This window comes from Aplidium turbinatum, chromosome 2 (assembly GCF_918807975.1).
Source record: "Aplidium turbinatum chromosome 2, kaAplTurb1.1, whole genome shotgun sequence".
NCBI lineage: Eukaryota > Metazoa > Chordata > Ascidiacea > Aplousobranchia > Polyclinidae > Aplidium > Aplidium turbinatum.
In genome coordinates this window covers 4,684,570-4,711,580 of record NC_137473.1, presented here as the reverse complement: position 1 = coordinate 4,711,580, position 27,011 = coordinate 4,684,570, and the positions used below count along the sequence as shown (strand labels likewise).

The 27,011-nt window shown below is 35.5% G+C and overlaps 3 protein-coding genes across 4 annotated transcripts; all 3 read right to left on the bottom strand.

Annotated features, from left to right (window-relative positions):
- Positions 1–824: 824 nt before the first annotated feature.
- On the bottom strand, positions 825–8,668 carry LOC145764973 (uncharacterized). Its single transcript, XM_082576691.1, has 8 exons — positions 8,351–8,668; positions 7,656–7,783; positions 6,910–7,048; positions 6,333–6,485; positions 5,446–5,558; positions 3,278–3,672; positions 2,799–2,931; positions 825–1,708 (listed from the first exon to the last, which is right to left on the bottom strand). Exons 1-8 carry the CDS (start codon positions 8,550–8,552, stop codon positions 1,523–1,525), a joined length of 1,449 nt encoding a protein of 482 aa, XP_082432817.1. The 5' UTR covers positions 8,553–8,668; the 3' UTR covers positions 825–1,522.
- A 5,583-nt stretch (positions 8,669–14,251) lies between these two features.
- Positions 14,252–23,860, bottom strand: LOC145786244 (uncharacterized). Of its 2 annotated transcripts, none has more exons than XM_082597888.1 (7): positions 23,735–23,860; positions 21,701–21,850; positions 18,472–18,528; positions 17,338–17,406; positions 16,094–16,362; positions 15,110–15,292; positions 14,252–14,381 (listed from the first exon to the last, which is right to left on the bottom strand). In XM_082597888.1, the coding sequence occupies exons 1-7, from the start codon at positions 23,844–23,846 to the stop codon at positions 14,316–14,318; spliced, it is 906 nt and encodes a 301-aa protein (XP_082454014.1). In that variant the 5' UTR covers positions 23,847–23,860; the 3' UTR covers positions 14,252–14,315. The 2 variants fall into 2 exon arrangements, with proteins under 2 accessions (XP_082454014.1, XP_082454022.1); XM_082597896.1 differs by having other exon boundaries at positions 16,094–16,359.
- An 8-nt stretch (positions 23,861–23,868) lies between these two features.
- LOC145786210 (protein NLRC5-like) lies at positions 23,869–25,908 on the bottom strand. The gene is made up of 4 exons (XM_082597857.1): positions 25,771–25,908; positions 25,486–25,608; positions 23,976–25,054; positions 23,869–23,895 (listed from the first exon to the last, which is right to left on the bottom strand). Exons 1-4 carry the CDS (start codon positions 25,847–25,849, stop codon positions 23,869–23,871), a joined length of 1,308 nt encoding a protein of 435 aa, XP_082453983.1. The 5' UTR covers positions 25,850–25,908.
- Between the last annotated feature and the right edge of the window lie 1,103 nt (positions 25,909–27,011).

The following is a 27,011-nucleotide window of genomic DNA, read 5'->3' as shown; positions in this document are numbered from 1 at the left end:
GAAAAACTGTGCCCTCTACAAACAAGCAATTTCGTTAGGTCAAAATAAAGTCAAAATTTGATAAAAATAAAGTCAAAAAATTTTTTTTTTAGGTCAAAATAAAAATGGCCCTAATAATAACACATTGAACTCCGAATCATGTATATTCTATTCTTTATCCAGCTTTGTTTTTGGATAGCCTAGTAAGCCTACTTGGAGCTAATTCTTCCTCATATCTTTATATCTACAACTGCAAAAGCATGCTTCTCATTTGCTTTCAGTTATGTGAGTGGACAAGTGAGAATTGGTTGAAAACAAGTAAAAACTGCAATTTTTCTGGAGTTTTCTGGTAAAAAAAGCACATAGCAAGATGCCCTCTAGCCACACTATTCACATATAGGTTAATAATGGCCTAGTTAAGTGTAGCCTATATAACATATAGAAGATAAATAAACCACCTTTGCCTCAAAGTTACTTTGATTGATTGATTGAATATTTATTCTTATGCTGGAAAAAGCTTCTTTGAGAGCTTATTCCTGGCAGTTTCGCATACTTGCAGAGGCTTTGAACCACTGACGCAGATCCGATCACCAAGTTTGATAAAGTGAAGTTTCCGATTGTTGATGTGTTGTTGGCAGGAAATTATTCTATCCATTATAGGTACCGCTGAATGGAGAGCAGTCGTTAACCGTGCGTTGCTCAAGCGCACACCCCGAAAGTCGAACCAGCGTCGCGTGATCTTGAGCCGGGCGCGGGAGTCAGCCTTTGCCCAAGAACAAAATACAACTGAGCACTCTGCAATTTTGTGTTTTTTCACAAACAAAACAACTTGTCTAGAAGTAAATTTTATTTGCGTAAGTATTAAATATTTTCTGCGGTTTCTACAAAGCACACCAGAAGCAAACAGCAAAAACTACTAAATAACTTAATCTCAGGAAGGCAAGAATTAAATATATTACTTCAAAAAAGATCTACCTTCAGCAAAAGTCATAAAATTTACTTTTAGATATTTTTACGTTTGTTCATGTAATAAAAAATTAAATGATAACAATCACAGATTTTAAATAATAATAAAAAAGATCATTGTTTAGTGAAAACAATAAGAGCAACAAAAAGTAATTTGGGTGACGTAATGAATATTCGCATAAATTTTTCTTAAAAAACAAAAATTAAACAGCAAACAGGGTAATGTTTACGAAACTGTAAGGAAACGATTCATGTCATGACTTGCTTCAGTTAAATCCAGTAAGTTTCTATTTTACTTTAAATATAGAATCGACAGTTTTCAAAATAAAACTTGTCCGCTTTATCACATCAACCAGACTATATTTTGAAATTTCTTTAGAGCTAGCTGATCAAAAACCAACTTTCAAGCCAAATAAGGAAAGAAAAATGTTTTTAACTTCTTGTCTTGCTTTTCCTGGCGAATTAAGTTGATTTGCTGAGTTTAATAAAATCATTTAAATGTAAAACAGTCCCATACAAAAAAGCAGCATGAATTAGCTGAAGTCAGCAATTTGGCAGAAATCTATGAAGTTGTAGATCACAGAAAATCTTCTTGTACAAGTCGAGCAACTGGTGCATGAAGCGAAAGATCGCAAGCCTCGCTGAAGGAAACGTGGTAGAAGATGTAATTGGTTTCCAACTCTCTAGACCCTCTTTGCACCAAGTCGTAATGATTTGTGAGTCTTGACTCTTCTGGGTCCGAGATGGTTCGGCAATTCCAAAACTGAATAAAAAAAAATGTTGCTTTTTATTAAATCGAGCTGTTTTAAACTTCCACCACTGAGTAATGATTTTAACTTGTACTATTTTACAAGCAGCATTCCCACACAGCAAACTCAGTCATTTTTGCATTGATTCAACGTCTGTACATGTTTAATTAATGCACAAATGAATGATTTTGCTGACTGAGCTCATAATAAAGTAAAAGCTCATAATAAATGTAAGGCTCTCAAAGCTCATAATAATGTAAAAATGAAACAATTTGAAGAGCTTGAAAGTTTAATTGCCGTTTAAGAAAGTGGTGGTTATAATAAGATGGAAATTATTTTTTTTGTTTAGCACTCTCTTCAGAATAAATAATTTTAGACAATATTTTTTTAAATATAAATATTGTTACTCAAAGGATTAGTGTGTTATTGTAGTTAGGTTATTAGTTAACCATAATTTAGCATTTTTGATTAAATTTTCAGAATATTTGTATTATTATGTCTTAATTCTTTATTATAATATTCTTTTATCTTGTAGCATCTACGTTGAATAAGTGGAAACGCCTTTGGGCTACTTGAATACGCAAAAGTGCCCTTTGGCTACTTTTGCGCTTTTACACTGTGTTTACGAATTGATACATATTTGGTTTTGTGTTTCTGGTTCGAAAACAGACAACTTTGATTAAATGTAAATGAAAAAGAATACTAATAATATGCAAGAAAATGAAGTATCTTCTGACAGGTGTCAAACCTAAACAATGCTTGATATGAACGACTCGGTTACATGTCTTGTAATGCAAAGAAATTTATTTTCACACGAGTCAGTTCAATCATATATAGCTAAAAATCAATTTCGATCTGCTAGAAGCTAGATCATCTTCAGTTAAGCTTATTCAAATAGCTTTAAACTATTCAAACTAATAATATACACAACCACCATCCACATGAAACGTTCATTGGACCATCTTGCGTCATTTATATCTCCAACTAACGCTTATTGCGTTTCTAAGTACAACTTTTATAAAAGGCCATAAAAATGTAGAAACAAAGTATGTTGGCATGCTGGCGCTCGTGTCTTTTGCTGATGTAACAAACAGGAATACTTACGCTTGCGATGTCGACTCTGCAAGTGAAGTCCACGCTGATGTATCTTCTGATCGTGTTGTCCCGGGCAGCTGGAAGCCACATTTCCCCGGAAAACTGAGTCGAGCGCATATGAATAGGGATGCTTAGTCGGATGCTGAAAAATTCGAGCTGCTTAATTTGGTGGTAAGAAGAATATTTCAGGTTGTTATTAGATTTCACTTGTTAACCACTTGTTGGTCGAAACGGAGTGAGAGCTTTTGAAAGCGACAAAATATAGCTTACTGCATTGCACTTTCTTGCAAGCAAAAAATACGTCACGTCTTATCCATACAATGTGTCTTATTGGAATATAATTGCTTAGATTTTGCTTGAGTTTGTTAGAAATTATTTGTCATCAAGTTGAAGCAATTTAAAGGCAAACGAATCTTCTTGTTTGAATTTGTTTATTTTGGGACCTAGATGATAAAAATGTAGTGTTTTGTTGTTTTTTGTAAACTTACTTGGAACGATCAGGTGGTCTCCGAGATTCAGATCCAGATTCTGATCCCGATTCTTGTCCATTGCCGTATCCTTGATTATTATCTGGGTAATAGTAGTCAGGTGGGTTTGTATTGGAGGTTGGGGAGTTGGTGTTAACAACTGGGGCTTGTGTGTAAGATGTGGGACGCTGAGTGTAAGAAGTCCATTCTGTTGATCGTTCGTACGAGTCAGTTGATGTCGTTGTGGGTAAGGTTGTAGTGGTGGGCGGGGGTGTGGTAGTTTCACCAGGAACCACTCTGTATTCATTGGGGCCGTTTTGGGATGACCGGGTACACCCGGGGTTGCTGTTACCCATGATTTTGGGGTTGGAAGTAACTCCACCACATGGTTCAGTAAGGTCGGAGACTCCCCTAGCCTGAAACAAAGTTGGACGTTTAAAATCATTCCTTGAAATCGTCACAGTAACATTCCATGCGGCGTGCACTTCCAATAGCGTTAGTGACTGAACAATGGCGCAATTGTGTATGAGTTGTTTGTAAGATTTGCAAAGCAAAGAAATTTGATTGACGTCATAAGAACTATGGTTGATTCGCACTGATTATATATAACAATGTTTATCTACATTTCCATTTTTATGTTGTATAGTAATGTTATATTACTATATATTCTTGTAGTATACTTTATAATAGTATAATATCATTTTTTATATATAACATTTAAATTACTGCAGACAGTGTACACCGTTTCAGTCTTCCAGCCTCCTCAGTGTCTTTCAGTGTCAGAGTCAACTTGTCTTTCAAACCAAACAAAAAAAATTTTTGTATTGTTAGCAAACTGCAATTTCTTGAATGACATTGGCTAATACTTTCTGAAATCGTTCTTTTATTCTCATTCAAGGCCGCCATAAGCTCAGAGTTTGTTTATGCAATATAAATTGTCGACCACTCCTTTGAGCATTTCGTTCAACAAAGCTTTGAAAATGAAGCTTTTTCACTATTTACTTCTTGGTTCAAAGCAATATTGAGTAACACTGCCAACTTAAGTTTATTGGTGCCACCCATGTTATTAGTGGTCTGGAGTAACGTATCCTGTGATTCATTAGGAGTGCCAGTTCTAACTCCTGGCAGGTCAAAGATGATAATCGTTACACGAAGCTTTCCTTGTTTAATTAATAAACTGATTTAAATATCCTAAGTTTCAATGTCTATGTAACGTAATGCAATGAACGGACTTACAATAAGTACAGTCTTTTAAATAGTGCGATCTTTGAAAATGTTTAAATTGTAATACAATTTTGGTAAAGAGGTGACTTTCTTCAACCATAGACAGATAAAACCAAGCAACCACACGGAATTTAACATAATACACTAAAGTGAACATAAACTATAATTTTATGCATTTCTTTTTTCAATTCATTGTGTAGATCAGTTATTTATTTTCAAGGTAGATGTAAAATCCGTTATTTTTCGTTACTTGAAAGGGCTAACATGTGTATGGCCGAAAACGTTCGTAGTTTATAGTTTATGTTTAGTTTAATGTATTATTTTAAATACCGTGTAGTTGCTTGGTTTTATCTGTCTATGTTTAAATTGGCTAACCAAATAAGTTAACATTAACACCGAGGGAAAGCGTTGGCTAGACAAAGAACTTTTTGATTGGCTAACAATATTATCGACTAGACATTTCAGCTGTTGCTGTTGCAGTAGCGCAGCCAAAAAGATAGTTAAAAGCTACTATGTGTTTTTTGTATATTTTATTGTGTGTTAAATGATGTCATATAATTTATTATTGTTTTTGATTCAAGTATTGTGACGTTGCGCGCGTCTCAAAGGTTGGAGTTCACAAACCTATTCAGGCGGTAGACAGTGCGCGGTTGGCAGTAGGCTATGTTATCGATTGCTCATGATGGAAAGTCATTGGCGAAAACAAACATTGATTGAATGCATCATCAGAAGGTCATTTTCACATTTGAGCATCAAGAAAGTCTGTTCTTATCTTCCAACAGCAAACGTCATAATTTGAAGCTTTGTAAAGTTGGCACGGCGTGAGTTCGTCGAAATGCTGCATTTAAAATTTTTTCTGCCAAGTAAGGCAAAAACTTTAAAAGGTTGAACTGCCTGATTGTCGTGCCAAAATGTATTCAGACGCAATAATGACGAATAGATAAAGTAATTATGTCTCATCTTACTCGTAAATTGGTATCTCTAGTTCGTTTGTTGGGGACAACTTCTACTTCGAAGCATGTGCTGTAAAGATCATTGGCAGAATTGAAAGACCATGTCCATATAAAAGAATACAATCCTGTGAAAATGCAATAAGCTCGTGATCAATTTATTGTCTTGGTTTTGGTCACTTAGTCTGTAACCACGTACAAACAAGACCGATGCGCAAAGAAAAGTAACATATTTGTCTGCATCGAAAGCCAGACTTGCTGCTATTAATTTGCACAACGCTGTCGTAAACTTATAGCCACAATACGTTGCTTGAGTAATAAACAACAGATTGTAATTTTTTGAGTTTTCAAATCTGACGATAAGCTTTGACGTTTTAATGGAGCAATTTTACGTCACAATACCTATCTATTACCAGCTCCTTTGTCAACTCTAAAGCGTAAATTACGCAATAGGAAATGAATTACACAATCCGAAGCAAATTGAGGGAGAAAATTGACGCAACAGCAAAAAATGTTAGGGGAAATAGTTCATTATAACTCAAAAACGTTTAGAAAAACTGTGAAGTTGGTTTGAATGAAATGTTTTATATCTAGATTTTTTTATTTGAAGTAACAAAATCTTTAACTAATTGACTTTGATGAAAATATTTCATCAAACTCGTACACTACACGGGAGTTTTGTTGACTGTATGGCCGAGTAGTGGAAAGCTTAGGTCTACAGCCCATTCCTACAAAGACTTTACCCCATGCTCCCAACAAAAGCAGACACCAATGTCTGGAAAGCAAACGTCAATGTTTGGAAATACTTAAAGATAAGCTTACACATGGATACCAAGATTGGGTTTTTGGCATCCCTGTTCACTTAATCTAAAGTTTCTAAACCATCGTAACTTTTCACTTACCTGGTCGCATGTTTTTGGGTACGTTGAAGCTGTACGTTGCTAACGATTTATCAGTATTTACACAAAAGTTAGGAGCATTTGCAAAACCAGGTTTAGGGTATATGCTGCCCATTTCCACATTTCCACCAAAATCATGTCCGCTCGGAGACCGACCTAACAAAAAATGATATTATCAATAACATCACATTGGTAACGGTATAGTTGAGGTCTCCATCGTTAGTTCTGATAGGAAAAGGTTCAATTCCAAGGTAGGTTACACTATAAGCTGCAAAATTAATACTGCGTGTGTTTTTCCTTGTCTCTCGTTGAAATGCAATTAGCCTGCAGCCCAAGGAAGGTAATGTCATGATGGCTGAAAGAGTTTTTGTGTTAAAAAAGTGAAAATATTTTAAAGAATATTTAAGTACAGTTTACATTGTATGCATTTATGACGTCGCAATCCGAACGGCGCGACAAGTTCTAAACGCAGATGCACAAGAAGTTTCGCTTCAAGCTTTTTGTTCAGAGCATTTTCATTATAAATATGACTTGAAATCTACGTAATGTAATGCAACCTGCACGTTTTAAGAAAACGTACCAAGATCAAATATTGGATGTTGACGGAATTGGCTTAATGATGGATCGGGCGCTCCTCTTCTTTGTGCCCGAACAGCGTAGAGCGCGGACCCTGTGTCAGGCATCCAAATGGTTCCACAAGCACCGTCTGCTCCATGATTCTGTGAAGACACATTGTTTAGATTGGATGAAGATCGAGTGATCAAATGAGGAATGTGATAGTTGCAAAGACATAACTATTAACAAGAGCATTATTGCGCCCAATTGTTATTATCAATTATTATTATTATTATTATCGCGCTCATTTATCAGAAAGAATATCTTGCCAGCTAGAAAAGACAATTGTAAAACCCAGACACCTCTTTACTCATTTCGCTTTGAAAAACTGTATTTGCGTAAAAAAATTTGTTCAGTTGTTGCAGTGAATTCGTCAGCATGGTGCTCTTGTTACGTCATCGGTTGATTGAGAGTTAATTATTATCGTTAATCAATCAAGTTCAAGTCATTACTTTCTCGGATTTAAAACTTCGAATTGCGCAACATCGTTTTGATCATTCCTTAATCATCTTTTCATCACAACAATTATCATTATTATCGTCTTATCAACATTTTTACAAAAGTATTTCTTTTCAAAATTAGTTTTCAACATCTTTTCAACATTAGTATCAAAGAGAGATGAAAGACTTGTAGAAGTAGTACTTTGCTATAAACTAAAATTAACGGGGTTTTTCTCGAAAGTTCGAAGTACAATTTTGTGTATCCTATTACCTTCATAGGATGTACCAAAACGACTTGCTGTCCTGGGTAATACACAGCCATTGGGTGGTCCGAAGTGTAAGAGTTATCGGTGAACCCAAAATTACAAGCGTTGCTCTCAGATGGACGGTGGTCGTAACCTGCAGGAAGTGAGTTTCATTATAATGCCACAACAGCACGTCACACAGTTCCGTCACGCTTGCGTTGCTCCTTTAAAATATTTAAAAGTCAGATACATTTATCCATCATTAACGACCATTTTTTTAATAATTCAAACTTATATAAAGATTGCTTTTTAGTGTTGGATCGGATGAGCTTCTGTTACAATATTTTAGATGACCCATTCTTTCAGGAACACTTCGGCCTTTCTTATAGATTAAGCTATGTCGTAACGTAATATGTTTAATATTTGGTTTATCACATTTCAAAAGGCACAAAAATGCAATTGTTAAAAAACACAATTAAACCTTCTTCGGGGAGATTTAAGACAACCAATTATTTGTTTTGGTAGCTGGACATACTTTTACAATCCGATGATTTTTTTAACTACAAAATATACAGATATAGGGCTAATACATAATTACATATAGACAGAATACAGTATCAAATATTAAAATTAGTAATTTATAATCGAGAACCCCTTTTCTGTATGAAAAGTATAATTTGCGTCTTCTGTAAAGTGACCTAAACTATTTAATAACACATACCATTGTCTCCTCCGAACACACGATCCTTGTTGACCTTCACATGAGCCATTCTTGGGAAGCCTCGACACTTGCTCGGATTCCAAGTTGCCGCATTCTTTTCGGCATAATCGGTGCAGGCCAGCCAGCTATGACTTTCTACCTCAAACAATTGAAAAAACGCAAAGAATGCAATATAGACCGCGCGTCTAACGTTGTGTGTCATGGTATTAGTTGGCTTTGGTTTTATTAAATTCAAAGCACAGAACAGTGAAATAGATATTTTCAAAAATCACGCTAGAAGTAATCAACTGCTTTATGCCACCAAATGTTAATCACGCGCGTAAGTGAATCTGATGTGAGAATGAAGCTAATTGAAGACGGCGCCGCTTTATAAAGCTTTTATGACGTTTCCGTTGGCAGAAATTGTCTTCTGTCGTGACGCAATCGCGATAGACAAAAGGTCGATGTGAGCAGATTTCTTTGGAAAGACTATCAACCGCGGAAAGCCTTCAATGACGAGATAACTTCCCGGTACGGAAAAGTAACGCCCTTTGAATCACAAGCAATGTTTTGTTATGTCATAGCGCCCATTATTGATACCTGTTTGTTTTCTATTGTAGCTATTTCATCTTGCCTATGTTTAAGTTACAACATTTTTTTCTTCACAGCAACTTATCGTTCAATTTATCGTAAACAACGTTGCTGTGATTTGCTTTTGGACTGTGCGTCATAAAAGCATCCCGTACTAACAATGATTTTGTACAATCCACGTCAGCTTAGAAAATTCGATATCATCACTGAAAACTTACTAAAAGATTTTCTCAGAAAGCAAGGCGCGTAACTTATATTGTTTAATTGTTTACTTGGGTTTGAGGGTCGAACAAATATGGAACACATTACTTTGTCAAAAAATTTTTATATCGTGTGTTTTTGTGTTTGAATTGAAGTGTAGTTGGAATTGTCTGACTTAAACTTGAGTATAAATTTTGCTAAGGATTCAATGTGTCAAAAAAAATCGAAATTAATCGTCTGAAAACTGCATTAAAAAAAGAAATTTTTCTTTTACATGAAAGTTTACGGGACAGTTTAGGAGTTATTTTAAAAATTGCATTTTTTATAACAAACTGATGCGATTTGTCGGACAATTTTTGGTGTTGAATGCTGTTTTGCTAGAACACCACGACTTCAACAACAATATATTATTATTATTATTGTTTATGTAAATTTCACCAGACTAGTCATGATCTCGTCAGTGCCAAGGTCCATTTTTAGATTTTGTCGGTTTTATATTTATAGCCACATTCAGAAATTTGAGCTGGACTAGCATTGAGTTTAAATCGAACAAGAATTCTGAATTCGTTTTTTGTTGCAGTTTCAACAGTAAGAATGCTTGATGCATTATGATTTAGCCTACCGCATTTGTGGCAGGCGGATATATGTACACTTTTTACAGACATAAATTAAATAAGCAAACTGTTTAGAACCAAATTTGAGTTTAATTTTTTGTCTCTTTGTAAAAAACTTCACCAGCCGTTTGACAAACCATGGAAATACCAAAAAAATTGCTTCATGTTTCATTCCAGACTCGGCCAGCCGTATTATTTCCTTATTTAGATCAAGCTGATGTTTACAACTTTTTTTTACACTATGACCTTCTTCCTCTTATAAGACTCAGTAAATGTACTTCCGAAAGTCCATATATAGTAGTAGGTTACTGCTGCCAAAAACAATCAAAGTAAATTCAAATAGTACTTGTAGCAGTGATATTTACTGTTGGTTTCGTAAAAACCAAAGGTTACATGATACGTGAGCAGAACAGCAGATACCAAAATGGTTGAAATGTGCTTCCTGCAATGACAACTAGCGCTCATTGGTTGAATTGATGTCGTTTCTTACAGTGGTCAATTCTTCAGTGGTCACGTTTTGTGTGATCATTTTTGATTCACAAAAAATCCCACTGAAACAGTGTAAGACATCGTTTCCACTACAGACTAAAGCACGGCAATGCAGTCTCATAAAAATAACGCTTTTCAGAGTTTGACTTGGTTTACGTACTTCTGGCTCCCACTAAACTCATATTTTGAACTTTGTAGACACTTTCAGAGACTTATTCATTTACTGGAAATTTAACTTTTATGCAATTGCAGTCCAAACAAAACAACGTAGTAGGCCAGGGGTGTGTAAACTCTCAGCACTGCCGGACAAATACACATAATCCTCCTGGTTCGCCGGCCACAACTGAAAGTATTTATTGTACACTGTATATCATGACAAACGTGCACGCAACAAATGACCACGCATCTACCTCACGCCTGGCTAGCCTAAAGGCGTCTTCAGACAAAGCGCTGGCAGCGAGAACCGCAGCTGCGTGCTCAGTCATGGACTTCTAAATAGTAGCACCTGGACTGGAAACTCACTGGACAACATGAGGCCAAACAGTTGGTACAACAGTTGGCCAACAGTGGGCCAACAGCCAAGTAACTAACCCTGTTGGCCCACTGTTGGCCAACTGTTGTACCAACTGTTTGGCCTCATGTTGTCCAGTGAATTTCCAGTCCAGATGCTACTATTTAGAAGTCCATGGCTCAGCGGATGGATGCTCACTCCTTGTTCACAACAGCACGCGAGTAGGCCATTTAACTGCAAAATAGCAGCGGATTTTTTGTCTGGTTTTTCGGCATGCGGGCAACTTAATATTAATTCAAGTTTTGCGCAGTTTGCGAGCGAATACAATATTATGCTACCACAGATAAAATGTGACCGCAATCAAAAGATATATCTATAGAAATGTAGTTAAAAATTTGTTTGCTTGATTTCACACTGGTTGAACTTGTCGGGTTGCCAAACAAAAAATAATGTTTACCAAACGTTGCAAACGAGACATAAATGAAAATCGTCTCGCGAGCCACAGATTATTTAAAAGCCTGACCATTCCGTGCGCCACAGTTTGTAGACCCTTTTAGTAAGCTATTTACTGAACACTCTATTTGCATGTTAATTGTGACTCAAATAGGCTACCTCTCGTTTTCATTCGGTACTTTTCTGATGCTTTAAACGCATTTTGTATATACGAAATACAATAGGATAATGAAAAAAATTTGCATCAACGATAGGCCTACTAGCAGTAGGCTACATACTTACAGTGATGTAAGTCGCAGTGCTTCGTTTTCTACTCGATACCATTGCACCCAACAGCGCAACAATGTTTGGTTTTTCTTGCATGACACCTCTGGTAGCAAAACTTCTATTTTTATATTGTTTTAACATTTGCAGACAACAATCAACATAAACAACGCATGGCAAAACACAGGACAGTGTTGTTGAAATCAACTAAACATGCAAAATAAAAAATTCAACTTCTAGACAAAAATTATCGCGCTAGACAGGTAGTCACTACCTGGTCTAGCTTCCTGAAGAAGTCAGTCGTGTCTGATTGACGAAACGTCGGAATAAAAGCAGGTTGTCACTTTATACATCGTGTGATAGTTCAGCTTAATTTGCACCAGTAGAACGCAGCATGTTATTTAACTAAATGCCTGGTGAACAGCTTCATTCAATTTTCAATATTAATTTGTTGTTGATTCGTTTTGTCGTATAACATCTCATTGTTGACAATATAAGAGGGCCGTGAACTGAAGAGGTTTAGAAGCACTGGTCTAGAATCCAAAGCTATGGAAAAGAAATCGCAAGGATTTTGGTGTGTTCGAAGTCGTTGAAAAAATGCCGAAAACATTGCAACACTAGGTGTCGTTGAAGAGTATTATTGGGTACACTGACGATATTGCAGAAAATAAGATCAAACAAGGACACAAGTCGAAAATAGAGTCTTTTCCAACAAACAAGGACAGTGATCTTTTCCAAGACGTGGCCTGGTTCTTATTTAAGACAAATTTTAGGAATAAGGCGGTATAGCCCTGATCATGTTACGATCCGAAGTATTTTCAAGGCCATACGCCCAGGTGTTTTGTGCACGATTTTCAATTTATTCTTGTTTAATTTCTCCAGTTGAGCAAAATAAGCGCTAAGCACACCAAAATAGTTTTTTACTCACATATACTTAGCATGGCTTTGCTAAACATATTTTCTTTAATGTGGGATCTAAATACGTTTGCCAACCATGCAAATTGCAAATACAGTAGATAATAAACTCCATCATCGGGATCGCAAACCTTTGTATTGCATGGATCGAAAAAGAGACATCAATATTAAAAAAAGGATTTAGTCATGCATTTAATTACATGTTAGTATTAATGTGAAACTTGCTGGTACATATTCTTGCTTATATCTTATTATCATTTATTGTTTCTTTTTCTGGTTTTTGTTTGTTTTTTTGTTTTGTTAGAAAAAAAATTTTTTTTTATTGGTAATGTGAACTTTCTGTTGATTGGACATCATAAGATGTCCATGCACAAGTAGTCATAATATATCGAATCAAGCCTGCCCATAACAAGCCTCCACTAATTGCCATTATCAGAGTCTGAGATTCATCATTATTGTATTATGTTGTTAGTCTATAACTTGTACAGACACTGTGTAAAAACACAAATGCTTAACTCAAATTGTATGCGCTTGTGCATGAGGGTGCAGTTTAATCTAGCCTACCATTTGCTCTTGGTGTAAATGACAATGAAATGATCTATATGACTGCTCGTGGTTGTTCGTTACCATCTTGGTTGTGTCATGAATATGATATACACTGGTATGTAACATATGGCGCTTGAGTTTCATTGCTCATTTTTTGTAGCTATCTATTCAAATAAGTTGATTGACCTTTGCAACAACGTGGCACATTTCGACAAATTCTTGATACGTTTCTGGTCTAAATTCTTTATCGAAATTATAGCAACCAGATGAAAAATAATTTTACTTTTTATACCAAATAAACTCTATTTTTATTAACATCTTCAGGCTGTCAAGCTGAAGAACATCAAAAAGAGCATGCAACCCCACTCAGATAACGTCAGTTTGCAACACTAGGTGTCGTTATAGAGGATATATACTAGTATGTACGGTTTGTTTTCAATTTAACTTACGATATGTTGCTAGTCTAAGCCAAATGAATTTTTTTACAGCTTCCTCGCAAATTTACTAAACACAACTTCATTTCATTAGTGCATTTTCATCGAAAAGCGACCTTAAGATTTCTTTTAAGTTTAAGGTGATCTTTAAAAAGTATTCACTTTCTGAGATGCCAATTCTAGCGGGCTTCCTGTGCAAATACCGCTGCCTGCTACAATTTTCCGGAATTTTTCGCCATTTTTTCCCAACAACTTTGAAATTTTCCTAAACTGGAGACAAATTGTCCATCTGGCAACATCGTTTCGCAACGCCGCAAAGTTATCACCGACATTTGTTAAATACGTTGTGGAATCTTCAAAACGATACCTATATAGTATATATCTTATAACAACTGCGTGAAAAAGTTTTAGCGAATATCAGAACTCTACTTTTATTAATATCTTTAGGGCTTTAAGCTGAAGAACATGTAAAAGGGGTGTGAAATCCCAATAAGACAGCGTTAATTTGCAACACTATAGGTGTGGATGAAGAGGATATACTTGCTCAAGGTGATGCTCTTTTTTAAAATATATCTTCAGTTAACTTTGTATTGTTGCAAAGTCGTCACAGAAGTTCATCAGCGTGACGTTGGCCTGCTCAATTATTATGTTACAATAACAATGAGCTGTAGAATTAACGTCGGTTTGATGCTTTTTCTACGTTGAATAAGCGTTATTATGTTTTGACGTGAATGATATCACTGAGGAAATATATTAAACCTTTTACTGCACTCTCGAAACTTTGTTATCGATTTTTTACTGTCTAGGCTTTACCCGCTTGGTCTGTGCAATGAACTTTATGTTGATAGAACATCACCTAATGTTAACAACCAGTTTGTTGATGATTGTTTTATTTTTAACTCAATAAATAAACAAAATCGACAATCAAAGGATATCGACATCAATAAATAAATTGCAACAACTTTCAATCATCGCGATCCCTGCTTGAGGAAGGTGAAATTGCGACCATCGAAGTCCACCGCAATCTGCAACTTCTACAAATAAGAATAATAAAATATACAAGTTTCCAAGCTTAGAATACCTTTCAATGAATTCATTAAATTGTTTATGTTGTTTATTGATATAAAATCTAACTAAGTTGTTTAATGAATGCAATGTTGACACAAAAATTGGTGCTGATTAATGTTTGCTGACGTAGAATCAACATTAAAATAACAAACCTTGGTCAATGTGGACTATCATAGGCTACAATCTCAAGAAGCAAAGTATTTTAATATTTCTGAGCGACAATTCGACAATACTTTATAAATAACGTTAGTACAACCATGGCCACCTAAAGACACGGCCTGATTTGTCACATTTTGCAGAAATTACCAGGTTTTTCTAACTTTGGGCAAACGTTTAAATATTTTTTTCTAAAAATTAGATTTTTGCGCTTTCTTTATTCTTTTTCCCAGATGACATAATAGGTTTTAACATCCTCACATGTTGAAAAACAAAGAAAATTTAATTTCGAAGATTTTAGTCAGACTGTTAATTTTCAATAACAGTCTGATTTTGCGTTTTTCCACTTACCTTTTCTCATTTGCTATTGTTTCCCCAAGGCAAAAAAAAAGTTTTATGTCATTAGGAAACCGCAAAAAGTAAAAACATCTCAAAAAATGTCAGTCAAGCACTAGCAGTAGCTGTAATCAAAATCTGCAAATGTGACAAATCAGGCCGCATCTCCAGGTGGCCATGGTACAACGTAAATAACTCTCACCTTTCGATTGAACTCATTTAAGTGGCTCTTCAACCTTTCTCGTTCCTCCATGTTCGGTACTCTCGATCCCCCAGCACCATCATCGAGGCAATTCCACATCATAACCTTCTCCTCAATTTTGTGCAATACCGCGATGACGTCATCGAGTGATAGGAGGTTGCCAGGGAGTTTTATCTGAACAATCTAAATACAAATGAATTATGATTCAACCATTAAGCAATGATTGTTGCTTTACTTGTAAAAATTTATCAAAAATTGTCAGAACATAAAATTGGAAACTTTTTGAAACTCAGACGGTAAAACAATGTAATGCAAAGTAACAAATAATGTTAACGTAATCTCCAGACTTTACTGCAGGACGGAAAACTAAGTTTTTGGGCCTAGCATAAGCAGGGTTGTCGGATGTTTTGTGCTAGTCTACTGGGCAGCAGCGATTGAATGAACAAAATTGTCGCCAAACTCTGACCATAAATATTCATTATGACGTCTTGGTTGAAAATTTTGCAGTTACGCGATCTTTATGATGTCACAAAAAGTAACGTCATAATCAAAATCGTCCATTAATCACTAAGGTTATTATTAAAATCGTTTATTGCATGAAACTAAGTCAAAATACTATCAAATAATTTACATTTCCCAAGGAAAAAAACAAATATGATAATGACACACCAATAATACGATACTGTATATAGCCAAAAGTATCAAATGCCAAAAGTATCAAATGCCAACACCATAGTTACAGTTGGTATAGGCTTATATTTTGCAGGGCTGTTTAAGAGTGACTTATAGCACATTTTTTGTCTTGTGCAGCTGCAGAATGACTCTGATTCTTCCGCGGATAATGATATCATTTTTAAGCTTCTCCGTCCCGTATGTAATTGGGACGGAAATGACTTACTGACTTACTGATGATGTCAGTAAGATGATGATGTACTGATGATGTACTGACTGATGATGTACTGACTGATGATGTACATGACTTACTGATCCACGCATCGATTTGATCGCCTCGATCCAAAGACGAAATTGGTCAGAAGTCATTTTGTATCCGACTACATCAAAGATTCGAAGTCGAGCTGGCATTAACTTCAGGAATGACGTCACCGCATGGATGTCATTTTGAGTGTCGGAGGATTTCATTTGTATCACTCCTCCATCAAAATGACTTCCTGCCTTCTCGAATACTTTCTTGTCGTAGCCTTCTCTCAATATTTTGCTGATGGCGATGATGGAGAGACGATCATTGTGATCTTCTAATGCAGGAATAATATCAATTAATATTAGCTCAGATAACCAGGCTGTAAACAAAAGCCACAGTTTGGTTTGTTCTAATCGTAATATAATCAAATATCAGTATATTAATACTGAATGGCAGAGCGGTGATAGTAAAGACGCCTATAATGTTGCTAAAATGGTTGCAAAATCGGTTATACTTTTCTAAGAAAAAGCACAAGAAAAATTCAGTGGAATCAACTTTATCGACAAAAAGAATCAAGTGTTTAGCCGTAAAATGAAGAAGGAGATTAAGGATGTAGTAGGTGAGAAATGTATTAGATGTGACAACTCAATTCAATTTTATTCTTCATTGTTGACACGGCAAAGCAAATACAAGGCACCAACAAAAGAGAAAGATGGCAAAACCATAAAGTTTAAAATGTGCATAAAACAGTGTTTTAAAATCACCATTTTTAATTTGCACAGCTACCATACTTGGAGAAGAAATAAAAAAAAGGAAAACTTTTTTTAAATAACACAAAATAGTCCTACAATTACAATTAACACTTGCCAGTGCAACAAGGGCGATTTCAATTTTACTACACACAAAAAAAATTCAAAACGTGACAGGTTTTCTAAACTTTGTATTTTGCGAATCCTTAAAGGCGTTTTATAAAATAAATTGTGACCTCATAAAAAACTCAGCAAAGCAAAAATTACAAGAAGCCATCTCAGTGTGACCGCAAGAATTTAGAAAAAAAAAATTGAAAACAGATACCATCAAGTTTTATAAAGTAGGCTACATGCATACTATAGCCTACTTCTTTTCAGATGAATTTTGATTAATCAATTTCGGTTTAAATTTTCAAAAATCTGAAATGAATCTTTTTGGCCATTTAAATGCATTTATTATTTGACTGAAAGGTAGTCAATATTGATATCTGGGTTACCCAAAATGGATGAAACATATCTGGCATAAAACTTGTGTTAACCAATAAAAAACTGTGACTTACTTGCAGCAATCTCCTTGGTTTTTTTATGCAGTTCTGCAATAAACACTTTCTTCTTCTGCTGCTTTTCACCTAAAAGACATTACATCCTTGAATTAAAATTATTGAAACTGCGATTTGAAATCATAGCTTTTCTGGGCGGATAGACGGCCAATAGAGAGTAGTTGACAAATATGCCAATCAATAAACATGCACATATGTGTTTTATGTTCGGTTCTGGTGGGCCTAGCTTCGATTCCTAGACAAGTCATCCCACAGCGTTTAAAAACGATACTCATTGCTTGGTTTTTTGCGTGGATATAAACTTTAAAACGCGGCAGCAAAAACGCTTGTGATTATCGGGTAACAGCCAATAAATCATCCCATTATTTTGTTCCATCTTAGGTTTGACTTGTGCTTTTGTACAATTGCAGGCAAGTGAGGATTTGCAAACTAAACCTGGAAACTAATTTTGCAAACTAAACAGTTAGTTAACTAGATCAAAAATGTAGAACAAAAGCGTCCTACTTTTTATCAAACCAAATTTTGTAGCCTATAGGCTATACGACAAGTTATGCTGCTCATTCCACAACTAGTTTCAGAAAAAAAATCGTCGTCAAGTTCATCTATATCAGGGGTTCCCAACCTTTTCACGATCTCGTACCACTTGGACGCTCTGTGCTGCCAAGCGTACCACTTCTTGCAGAACAACTAACTTGATCGAATCATATTTTATTCAGAAGAATAATATTGGCGTACTAAAATAACACTAAAGCACCACAACTAAACTTAATGAGATTTTTGTTTTTGTTTACTGTCCACCAATTGGTCGATGGGTGGTGTAAATTTACTAACAGTGCATCGAAAGTCGTTTCCTGGCGCACTTAGTCGGTTTTGAATTTTTGACTTGATGTTCATCATGACTGAAAATCCCTGCTCACATTCCCACGAGGAAGGGAAATCAGTAGCTGTGGAATAGCATGGGAAGCTTGCGTTGAATATGAAGAGGTCATACTAAGCCAGAAGTTTATTGGTTAACATTCCTTGAAACTGTTATTGAACATTTTATTCCGATCTATTTTTAGTTTATAACTAGCATTATTCAACTCTATTTGTAGCTTAAGCTATAAAACATTTTAAAATTGCAAGCAGACTCACCCGGACCCATGGTATCATAACGTTTGACCAAGCCCCGAACTGACTGCCTCGATGCATCTGTAAAATAAAAACTTTAATTGAGATAGAAGCGATCTTGTTTGTAATGATTGTAATACATTAAATTGACAAAGTTTGCTCCAAGTTAAAGGTGCACTGTAACCAGTGGCTCTGAGAGGGGGTGGGAAGTCGGGCCAGTTTTCCCCCTAGCAAAACATTGTAAAGGAAAAACGAGTAGTTTTTTGTTTTTGCACTTTTGAGGGGGGCCTATTTTTAGTACTAAAGTATAAATGCACCAACTAAATAATCAACAAATTCTTAAATGAAGTGCGTAGTTCCAAGTATTTCTCAATCATTGTAAATGTCACTCTCGATGCTTTTCATCAAGAACAAATCATTTTCGTGTTAAGATAGGCGATGTTGAACAGCTTCAAGACGTAAAATCTGAAGCTGAAATGATTTCTGTATCACTGAACGGTTTCGATTGTATAGTGTCAACTTGAAAACTGGTGCTGTTTTAGCTAAGCGGGAACTATTTTTGCTTGACAACTGAACCTTAACTTCAAAATCTGCGTTGGCCAGGCATGGGATGTTGTATCCAATATAAGTTATCTGGGAAAGTTAAAGGTATCAGTCCAAGCACGATTAAAGAAATTAAATCCTGTATATTTTTTGTTTATGGATCATCATCAGTCATCATCTCCGCCTGCAGCAGACTGCGCATCAACATGTATTTGCTTCCAAGAGTTGCGATTTTGAGCCAGCTCGCCCAGTGTCGCCAAATTGAGTCCGGTCCATGATTGGATGTTGTCTTGCCATCATTTTGGTTGTCTGCCACGTTTTCTTTTTTCTTCTACTTTTCCTTATGTGCAAACTTGCTGATTCCGAATTGTGATCTTTTAGTGTGGCCGAACAGTTTTAAAACTTTTGATTTTATTAACTTATTGCTGCAATTGGATGTAATTTTGTCATAGTTAAAAGATCTTCTGTTTTCGTGTGGTCAAGTAGCCTTTTGTTAGTCATGCTTCTCGTGATGTGATTTGGAAGGTAGTGAGTTTTTTCTTTATTTGAGTTTTTTGTTTATGGATGTTGTTGCTTAAATCTAGTTGGAACTCATAATGTTGCCTACAGACAGCGTTGTTCAAATGTCTTATCATTTTTGGAGTAATTGATTTATCTGTAAGCTTGTGGCATCTTTAAAGTTATAGCTCAGTCAGAGGAAAATTTCTGAAAAATTTAAAGAAAGCTGTCCTATCATCTTGCAAAGAAAATTGACTTCGAGAGGGTAATCAAGGCGTGGTGCAGTCAAACCCAATGCTTTGCATTACCCTTTTGCAACTGGAGCTCTAAAGACGTTTCTTAAATGCATCAAGTTGGAACCAACAAGAGCTTGATCGGAAGCTGAGTCAATGCTAAAGTAGCCTACAACTAGCAGTTTTAAATTTGTGACTGCTTTGCATTATGTGGATTACGGTCCTATACAAGATTCACTGATAAATTTAATGGAATTAAAGGAAGTTGTAATCTAAGTAAGAGAAAGCTGAGAAGAGTAGGCTACTACTCGCAAGCTAAAGTTGCAGTGGCAATTATAAAATTAAAACAAAATGACTTTGTTTTCCTGGGGACAGAACGATTTTATAACTCCACTTAACTAGCTGAATCATTCGAAGGAAATGTATTCTACCGTACATTGCAAAGAATTCGATAGTTGTTGAAATTGACAAATATATCAACAAACCCAAACTTATCGTCGATGAGTTTGAAGTTCCATGAAAATTTCATCGTATGTCTGTTGTGCAGTTGCGGGCATGTGGGACAAATTTAAACCATTTGTATGCTACAACAATGACATTTTTCAAGACATTTTGGATGAGTTGTTACTTTTGACAGAAAGCCACACAGCAAACTTCAGCTGCAAACCAGAACGAACCACCTCATAATCTTTACACAAGGAATCATTGATTGCAACTTTCGAAAAGTTTTTCCAAATAGTTTTGTTATGATTTTTTTTGTGTTCCGGTAGCTACCTCCAACGGTTGTGCTTTGAGAACGTGGTTTTAGCAATTACTAAAATTTGTAAAGAATTGTTTGCGCTCCAGTAGGCCTATGACGCAAAACCGATTGAAAAGCCTAACTATATACTCGTACATGTTGTGCATCAATTCAGACGTCGCAAAATTTTATCATTTGATGCTGTGATCCGTAAGTTTGCATTGCAAAAAGTCCAGAAAGAGTTGAATTAAATCAGGGATGTCCAAAGTCCGGCCCGCGGGCCAACTCCGGCCCACGAGACGTTTTTGTATGGCCCGCGCCTGTAGTTGTACAATGTGTTATTTTTGGCCTGCAGACACACAAAAATCATATAAATTCAACTTGCAGTTTTCAGAAAAATTATTGTGGCTGTTGGCCCGCGAACACTTATTATCAAATCTGGCTCGCGTGGGAAAAAATTTGGACATTCCTGAATTAAATGCCTAGTTGAACTATTTTCGTTGCCTGTCGGCCTATTGTGTGTTTACAAAGCTTTCTAGACAAAATAGTTTGCCTCAATGGCATGTTTGCTGCAAGTGTAATCCAGTGATTATATATCGATGATTTTTACATTGAACGAAGTTCTTTTCATGCTGAGGAAAGTAGACTAATTTCAGCTTAACTCGAACATGCAATGCAATATTTGCTAAAAAATATTATGGAGCCCATTTTCGTGTTGTTTCCCGACCAGTGCTGACTTCTCTCGGAGTCCCTGACTGTAACGAAAGTATGTGGAATTGTTGTGAAGTCGTGTCCTGTTCAATCGTGCAAAGCAACATCTAATATGTTTATCTTTCTGTTTTTGCACTAGGCCTACTTTAAATAACTTAAATAACTCTCAATATGGTTTAAAATCACGGATTTATCGATATTTCGATTGTCTGGATGGTTAAGTACACAATGTGTTCAATCACATGAGTTTTCGATTAAGGTAACAAAAAGTTACAGTTGTGAAGACGATCTCAACTACGGTAATGTAGAATTATGAACTACATATTATATCTTAGGGGCAAAATGGTTGTAAGGCTTTTTATCCTAATCAAAAAAAAGAGCCCAAACTGTAGATATCTTTATCTTCAGTTCTATAAATATAATAATAACAATGTTACAAATAATAATGAGAAAATCTTGTAATCCTGGATTGGCCAAGTAACAGTCTGGATTTGAGGCATTGTCGCACTTGAACTTGCATATAGCTTACGAGGTTTTGAAGATGATGATCGACGGGCAGATGATGCTTGAGCAGATGCGTGAATAGGCGATGAATAAGATGAGGATGGCTGAGATGCAGACTGTAGTCTTTTTGGAATTCTTTCTTGCAGTTTCTCCAGAGTCACTTTGGCTGGAGTGGCTAAGAAATTACATTCATAATAACGCTTATTTGTGTATGCTTGTGACTTCATATATTGCACAGACAAAGAACAACGACGAATCTCAAACAAATTTCTAGTTTGAAGTGGCGCATAATACGTTGTCATGTATAATTATATTTACTATATACTTGCAGTGAAAAGGAAAAAACAATGCGTAAACTTTTCCAACTTTTTATAATTTACGTCATATAAATGAACAACTATTGAAAAATAAAAATGCAAATTTTGAATTCATGAGAAATTTAATTTATTTAGCGTCTTTTGCTGCTTTAATTTAAAACGATGCCTTGGCAAGAGTTAGAACAAGTTTACGATTATTCATGTGCACTTAACAAACATTTTCTTAGCAACTACCTAGCGAAAAGCAAAGATCGCCAGACTGACCTACTGTAGATCTAAATATATTTTAGTTGAGAAGTTATTGGTTCCTAGAACTACGAAATGTCCAACTACCTGCCAAGAAGAGGGTGTTTTAAACTTGAAAATTGCTAGATATTGTTCAATTTTTTTTTTTATGAAAAATGCTATTTTACATCACTGGTAGGTGGTAGCCCAAGCTTTGCCCATTGAAAATTATTCTCAAATAAATTTAAAGCAAGTTGTTATCACTTCAATCAAACGCATCAAAGTAATCATATCATAATGTTGACAAAATTAATTTACATGCAGAACTTATAACCATTGTCATATTACAACATTTATCACTTGACATACAATATATTATATCTCTTAGTTGCAGTTTACTTTTCCAATTTTTTTTTAGTTTTAAAGACTTGGTCAAATACTTTTAAACTTTCAGTTTCTTTTTAAGTTAAGTAGTTTACAAATATCATTGCAAGATAAGTTTATTACAAATTCCTTTGGACTAATTTTGTTGAACCTTAAATTTTGGGATAGTTTTAACGGACAAGGTTAGAACTGCCACCACTTTGAACTAATGTTTTTGCCTGAAATTTCAATAACAACTGGCAATATTTTGTTTTAATGCACCCTCTTTTCGGCAGTAACCTAGTTGGAAATCCCGTGCTGTTAAATCCCAATGAGAAGTATGTTATGATGAAATACCGCATTAAACTTTTTTACTGCCATTGTTCCACAAAAAGACTATACATTCTTCAGTGCTATTCAAACGCCTTTATTAATTAGTATAAAAGTTGTAATTCATTTTGTGCGATGTTGAGGAGTCGATTGCTTTTTGACAAACTTAATAAAAAATACTTTTTTCATAAGAAAGTATCTACAAACAATTTTATGAAAATTGCAATTTCGGGATAAAGCAAACTTTTAAAGCCATAAAAAATGTTCTTATTGGTTGGTTGGTTTTGAATCTTTATCCTCGGACTGACAAAGCCTTGATAGGTTATTCCTGGTAGTTTCGCATACTTGTCGAGGCTTTTGACGCAGGGCCGGTTACGGAGATTGATAGAGTGAAATTGCCGATTGTTGAAGTGTTAGTGAGGGGAATTATTCCATCCATTAAGTGCCGCTGAATGGAAAGCAGTCCTTAGAATGCGTTGTTCAAGCGCACACCCGCGAGAGTCGAACTTGCGCCGCTTGATCTTGAAGCTTTTTCGTTCACGAAGTCACGTGTAAACCAACTGAGCTATTGGGGCGGACGAAATTATTTTAAAATAGCTTCAGGTCTACCACGGTCTGACTAAGCACAATGACCTTTGTCAGTCTTGACTAGATTGAAAAAGTAGCTCCAACAGTTTTCACACAAAATTGTGCAGTTGCTTTTCTATTTTAAGAAAGCTCACTTACATTTTATCTATTGCAGCATTGTTTTCTTTGTTTTATTGTTACATGAATTGTTACGTTAAGTTCTTATATTTTTAACTGTTTATGAAACATAACGTTACCTTTGTTCACGAATAAATCCAAAAGGAGTCCAGACAAAAATTGGACAACGACAGACCAGTGATCCTCCAACAAATTATTTTGAACGAAAGATCTAAAATCTGGCAATGACATTTCACGACAGATGTATAAAGCACTAAAGTACTCTTGGAAGGTCTGATGGCTAAAATAGAAGCGTTGATGTCCTTTCAACAGTGCGTATTCTCTGTTTGCTGCCAAAAGAGTGACGACAAGATCTTGTACTTCGTCACTGGAAAGATGTTTTTGTAGAAGATTATCAAATGTGATTAAGACGGTTCCTTTTTCTGTTGCTTCATAAGCGATTTGTGACAATTTGATAACAATTGCATCAGATATAGAAGTAGCGTGTTCTGAGGTTTTAAAATTTAGCAATATGGTATGAAATATCCTGGTCATCGTGGAGATATCAGCAGTTTGTGACGAAACAAGAGAAGCTCTCAAATAAAGTTGTAGCATGAGAGGATTGTTGCACATTGACTTTAAATGAGAAGTTTTTCCTGTAAATGTTTTCCAAAGAATCTCGGATTTTTGTTGGTTGTTTACTAATGCGTGGAACAATGTTTTCATGTTTTCAGGAGACAGATCATGAATCAAATAAGAGCGTTTGGGTCTGCATGCCTTAGGAATTTTAAGCATAGCGTGTGGTCGAGAAGTGAATATCAAGTGACAGTGCTTAAGAAATTTCCCCAAACAAAGATTGGACAAAAGTTTCCAATAGTTGAGTGGAGTGTTGTAATTGGATTCTTTCACATTTTCTTTCAAGTTCCAACTCGCTTGATCGAATCCATCTAAAATTATAAAACATTTGTCCGGATTGGCTTTGATCCATTCGAAAATCGAATTCTTGTCGTTGCTATTTAAGTTGTAGTTGCAATCTCCTAATAGAAACTCTTTCAATGTCATTTGTTTTTTGTAGTCATTCATGTCCATAAAAAGCTTCCTTAGGATGAGAACATCTTCGCTTTTAGCAAGCCGTCTTGCCAAGCGTTTCGATAGGGTTGTTTTTCCTGAACCAGGATATCCGATAACAGACACAAACCTGATCCTTCGAATGTCAGAAACTAATTGATCGATTGTTGTTGCTCTGTCATTGGTAGTTAACTTAATTTCTTGCTTTTTTGGATTGTAGTTGTTATCGTTAGGAATGAGCATTCCTTGGTAAAAGTCAATTCGAAACATTTCAGAATAGATTTCTGGAAATCCTTCGGGAGCAACGTCAAAATTAAAGAGATCAACATCATACTTGGATTGATAAAGACTTTGAGTTGCACTTTTCAGTTTGTGAAGTCCTTTTTTTAAACCTTAAAAGCAAAATGAAGAAACTGCGCAAACTTATGTTTGAAAGTGGCAACTTATTGTGCTAAAAACAGTTAAACTTTAAGTAAATTGTTGTTCAACAGTATAAAGAGTTCAACTTATCAACTTAACGCATGTACCGTTTCAGGGTAACATTTTACAAATTGTGACTTTATTTTTGTTTATTGCAGTAGCCTATTATTTGTTCGTGCAGTCCTACGTTTGTTTATCACTATTTTTTAAAACGTTGTGTCAATTCAGCCGTTTTCAACGAATTTCAACAGTTTGTTGTAATTTCTAATCTAATTAACCATAATAATAAAACTTACAATTGAAATATAAATAACCATATGTTAAGACCCGACTCCAATTGCTTTAACAGAAGTGCAGTTTCTACAACAAAGTAGTCTATTTTAATTTACACAAAAGTACGAACCTTCTTCACCAGATGAAGTACACTTTTTCGGTATGTTGTAGATTGTTGTAGCATGCTGATGATACTGCCGGTTGTCCTGCTGAATCAATTGCTGCATAAGAGCGTTTCCCTTTTGAACTTGTTCTGTAAGAAAACGAAATATGAACATCACTTTTAAAATGAATATGACGACAGCAAGTTCTTGTTGTGTTGCAACAAAACGTACCAACATGCTTTACAAGTTAAAAGCTATAAATGTATAAATTAGGCTATCAACAAATTTGAGAAAGCGCTCAAAAAACTCACCAGAATTGGATGACAATCCGCCTTGGGCCTCTATTTCTTCAATTGGGGCAGTTGAGGTCATTCCTTCATGATGAGACATTTTTGTTTCGTTGTTGAAGATAGCTTACTAAACGTCAAGTTAGTTTAATGCTGTAAAACACTATTCCAAGTGATGATGAGTTTGGTCCCTTATCAAAGGAAAAAACAAACAAAAAATCAAGACAAATTAAGCAAGTATAAATTTAGATTGAGCAAAACAATGCAAGCGCTTAATTTTATTAATGGAATTTAGTTAGTTTGTTAGTTAGTCAGTAGTATGTAGTTAGTTTATTAATACGTAATTTTTGATTACAATTCTTAACCTTCATGCTTCATAGGGTCATACTACTTTGTTTTAATTTGTTTAACATCAAATGTTATAAACTCATCCACATGTGAGATTCATGCAACGCCTGACTTAGCTCCGCCACTGAAACTAGAAACAACATCAAAAGTTTTGTTGTTTGGTTTGACCATCACCAGATTTGAACCCAGACTGACTAACTTGTTGACTGCATAGAAGCGCTCAGTAGTTTTCGTCTCATGGTGAGAAAAAAGCAAACCTCAAGAACAGCTTTCTATTGCCGAATGATCACATCACCAAGGCGTGATTTGCATAAATGTAAAAAAACGGATTTTTTTTTAGAAAAAAGTGAGCGTCAACAACAAGCAATATAGCTTTTTTTTATGTATGCGTCGATCCATTGTTGTTAGGCTATATGCTGAATTAACGTAAAAGGTATTGTAACGAACAACCATCGACTGAACTTACGAACATATACAGTGAAGATTGTGAAGAAAAGAGCGGTGTATCTTCCACGCTAGCCATTCAGACCATCCAATTAGCTATATTTTTCTCGGCAACCGATTGAAGCAAGAAAGACAGCGGTAGACCCATGTTCCACCCATGAGTTTGGGCTTTTTTTTTTTCTTTGATTTTGCTCTTTCGCGCAACGCTCAGAGTTTAAAGTGGACGCCACTACTTGCAGGTTGCAGGTAAACCTCACAGGTTTACATCTTTTTTTCATGTAAAATTGGATTGCCCTCATAATTAGGCCTACCATATTTTCATCATGCAAAAGAGGACATGCTTTGTTGGCCAGTAGGCTAATGTGAGTGAATTTTTATGTTTTAATTTTTTTTTACATTTTTTAGATAATTATAGGCCTATGCAGCAAAAGTTATGGTTAAAAAATATTTGTCGGATTTAGCCCATGAATATT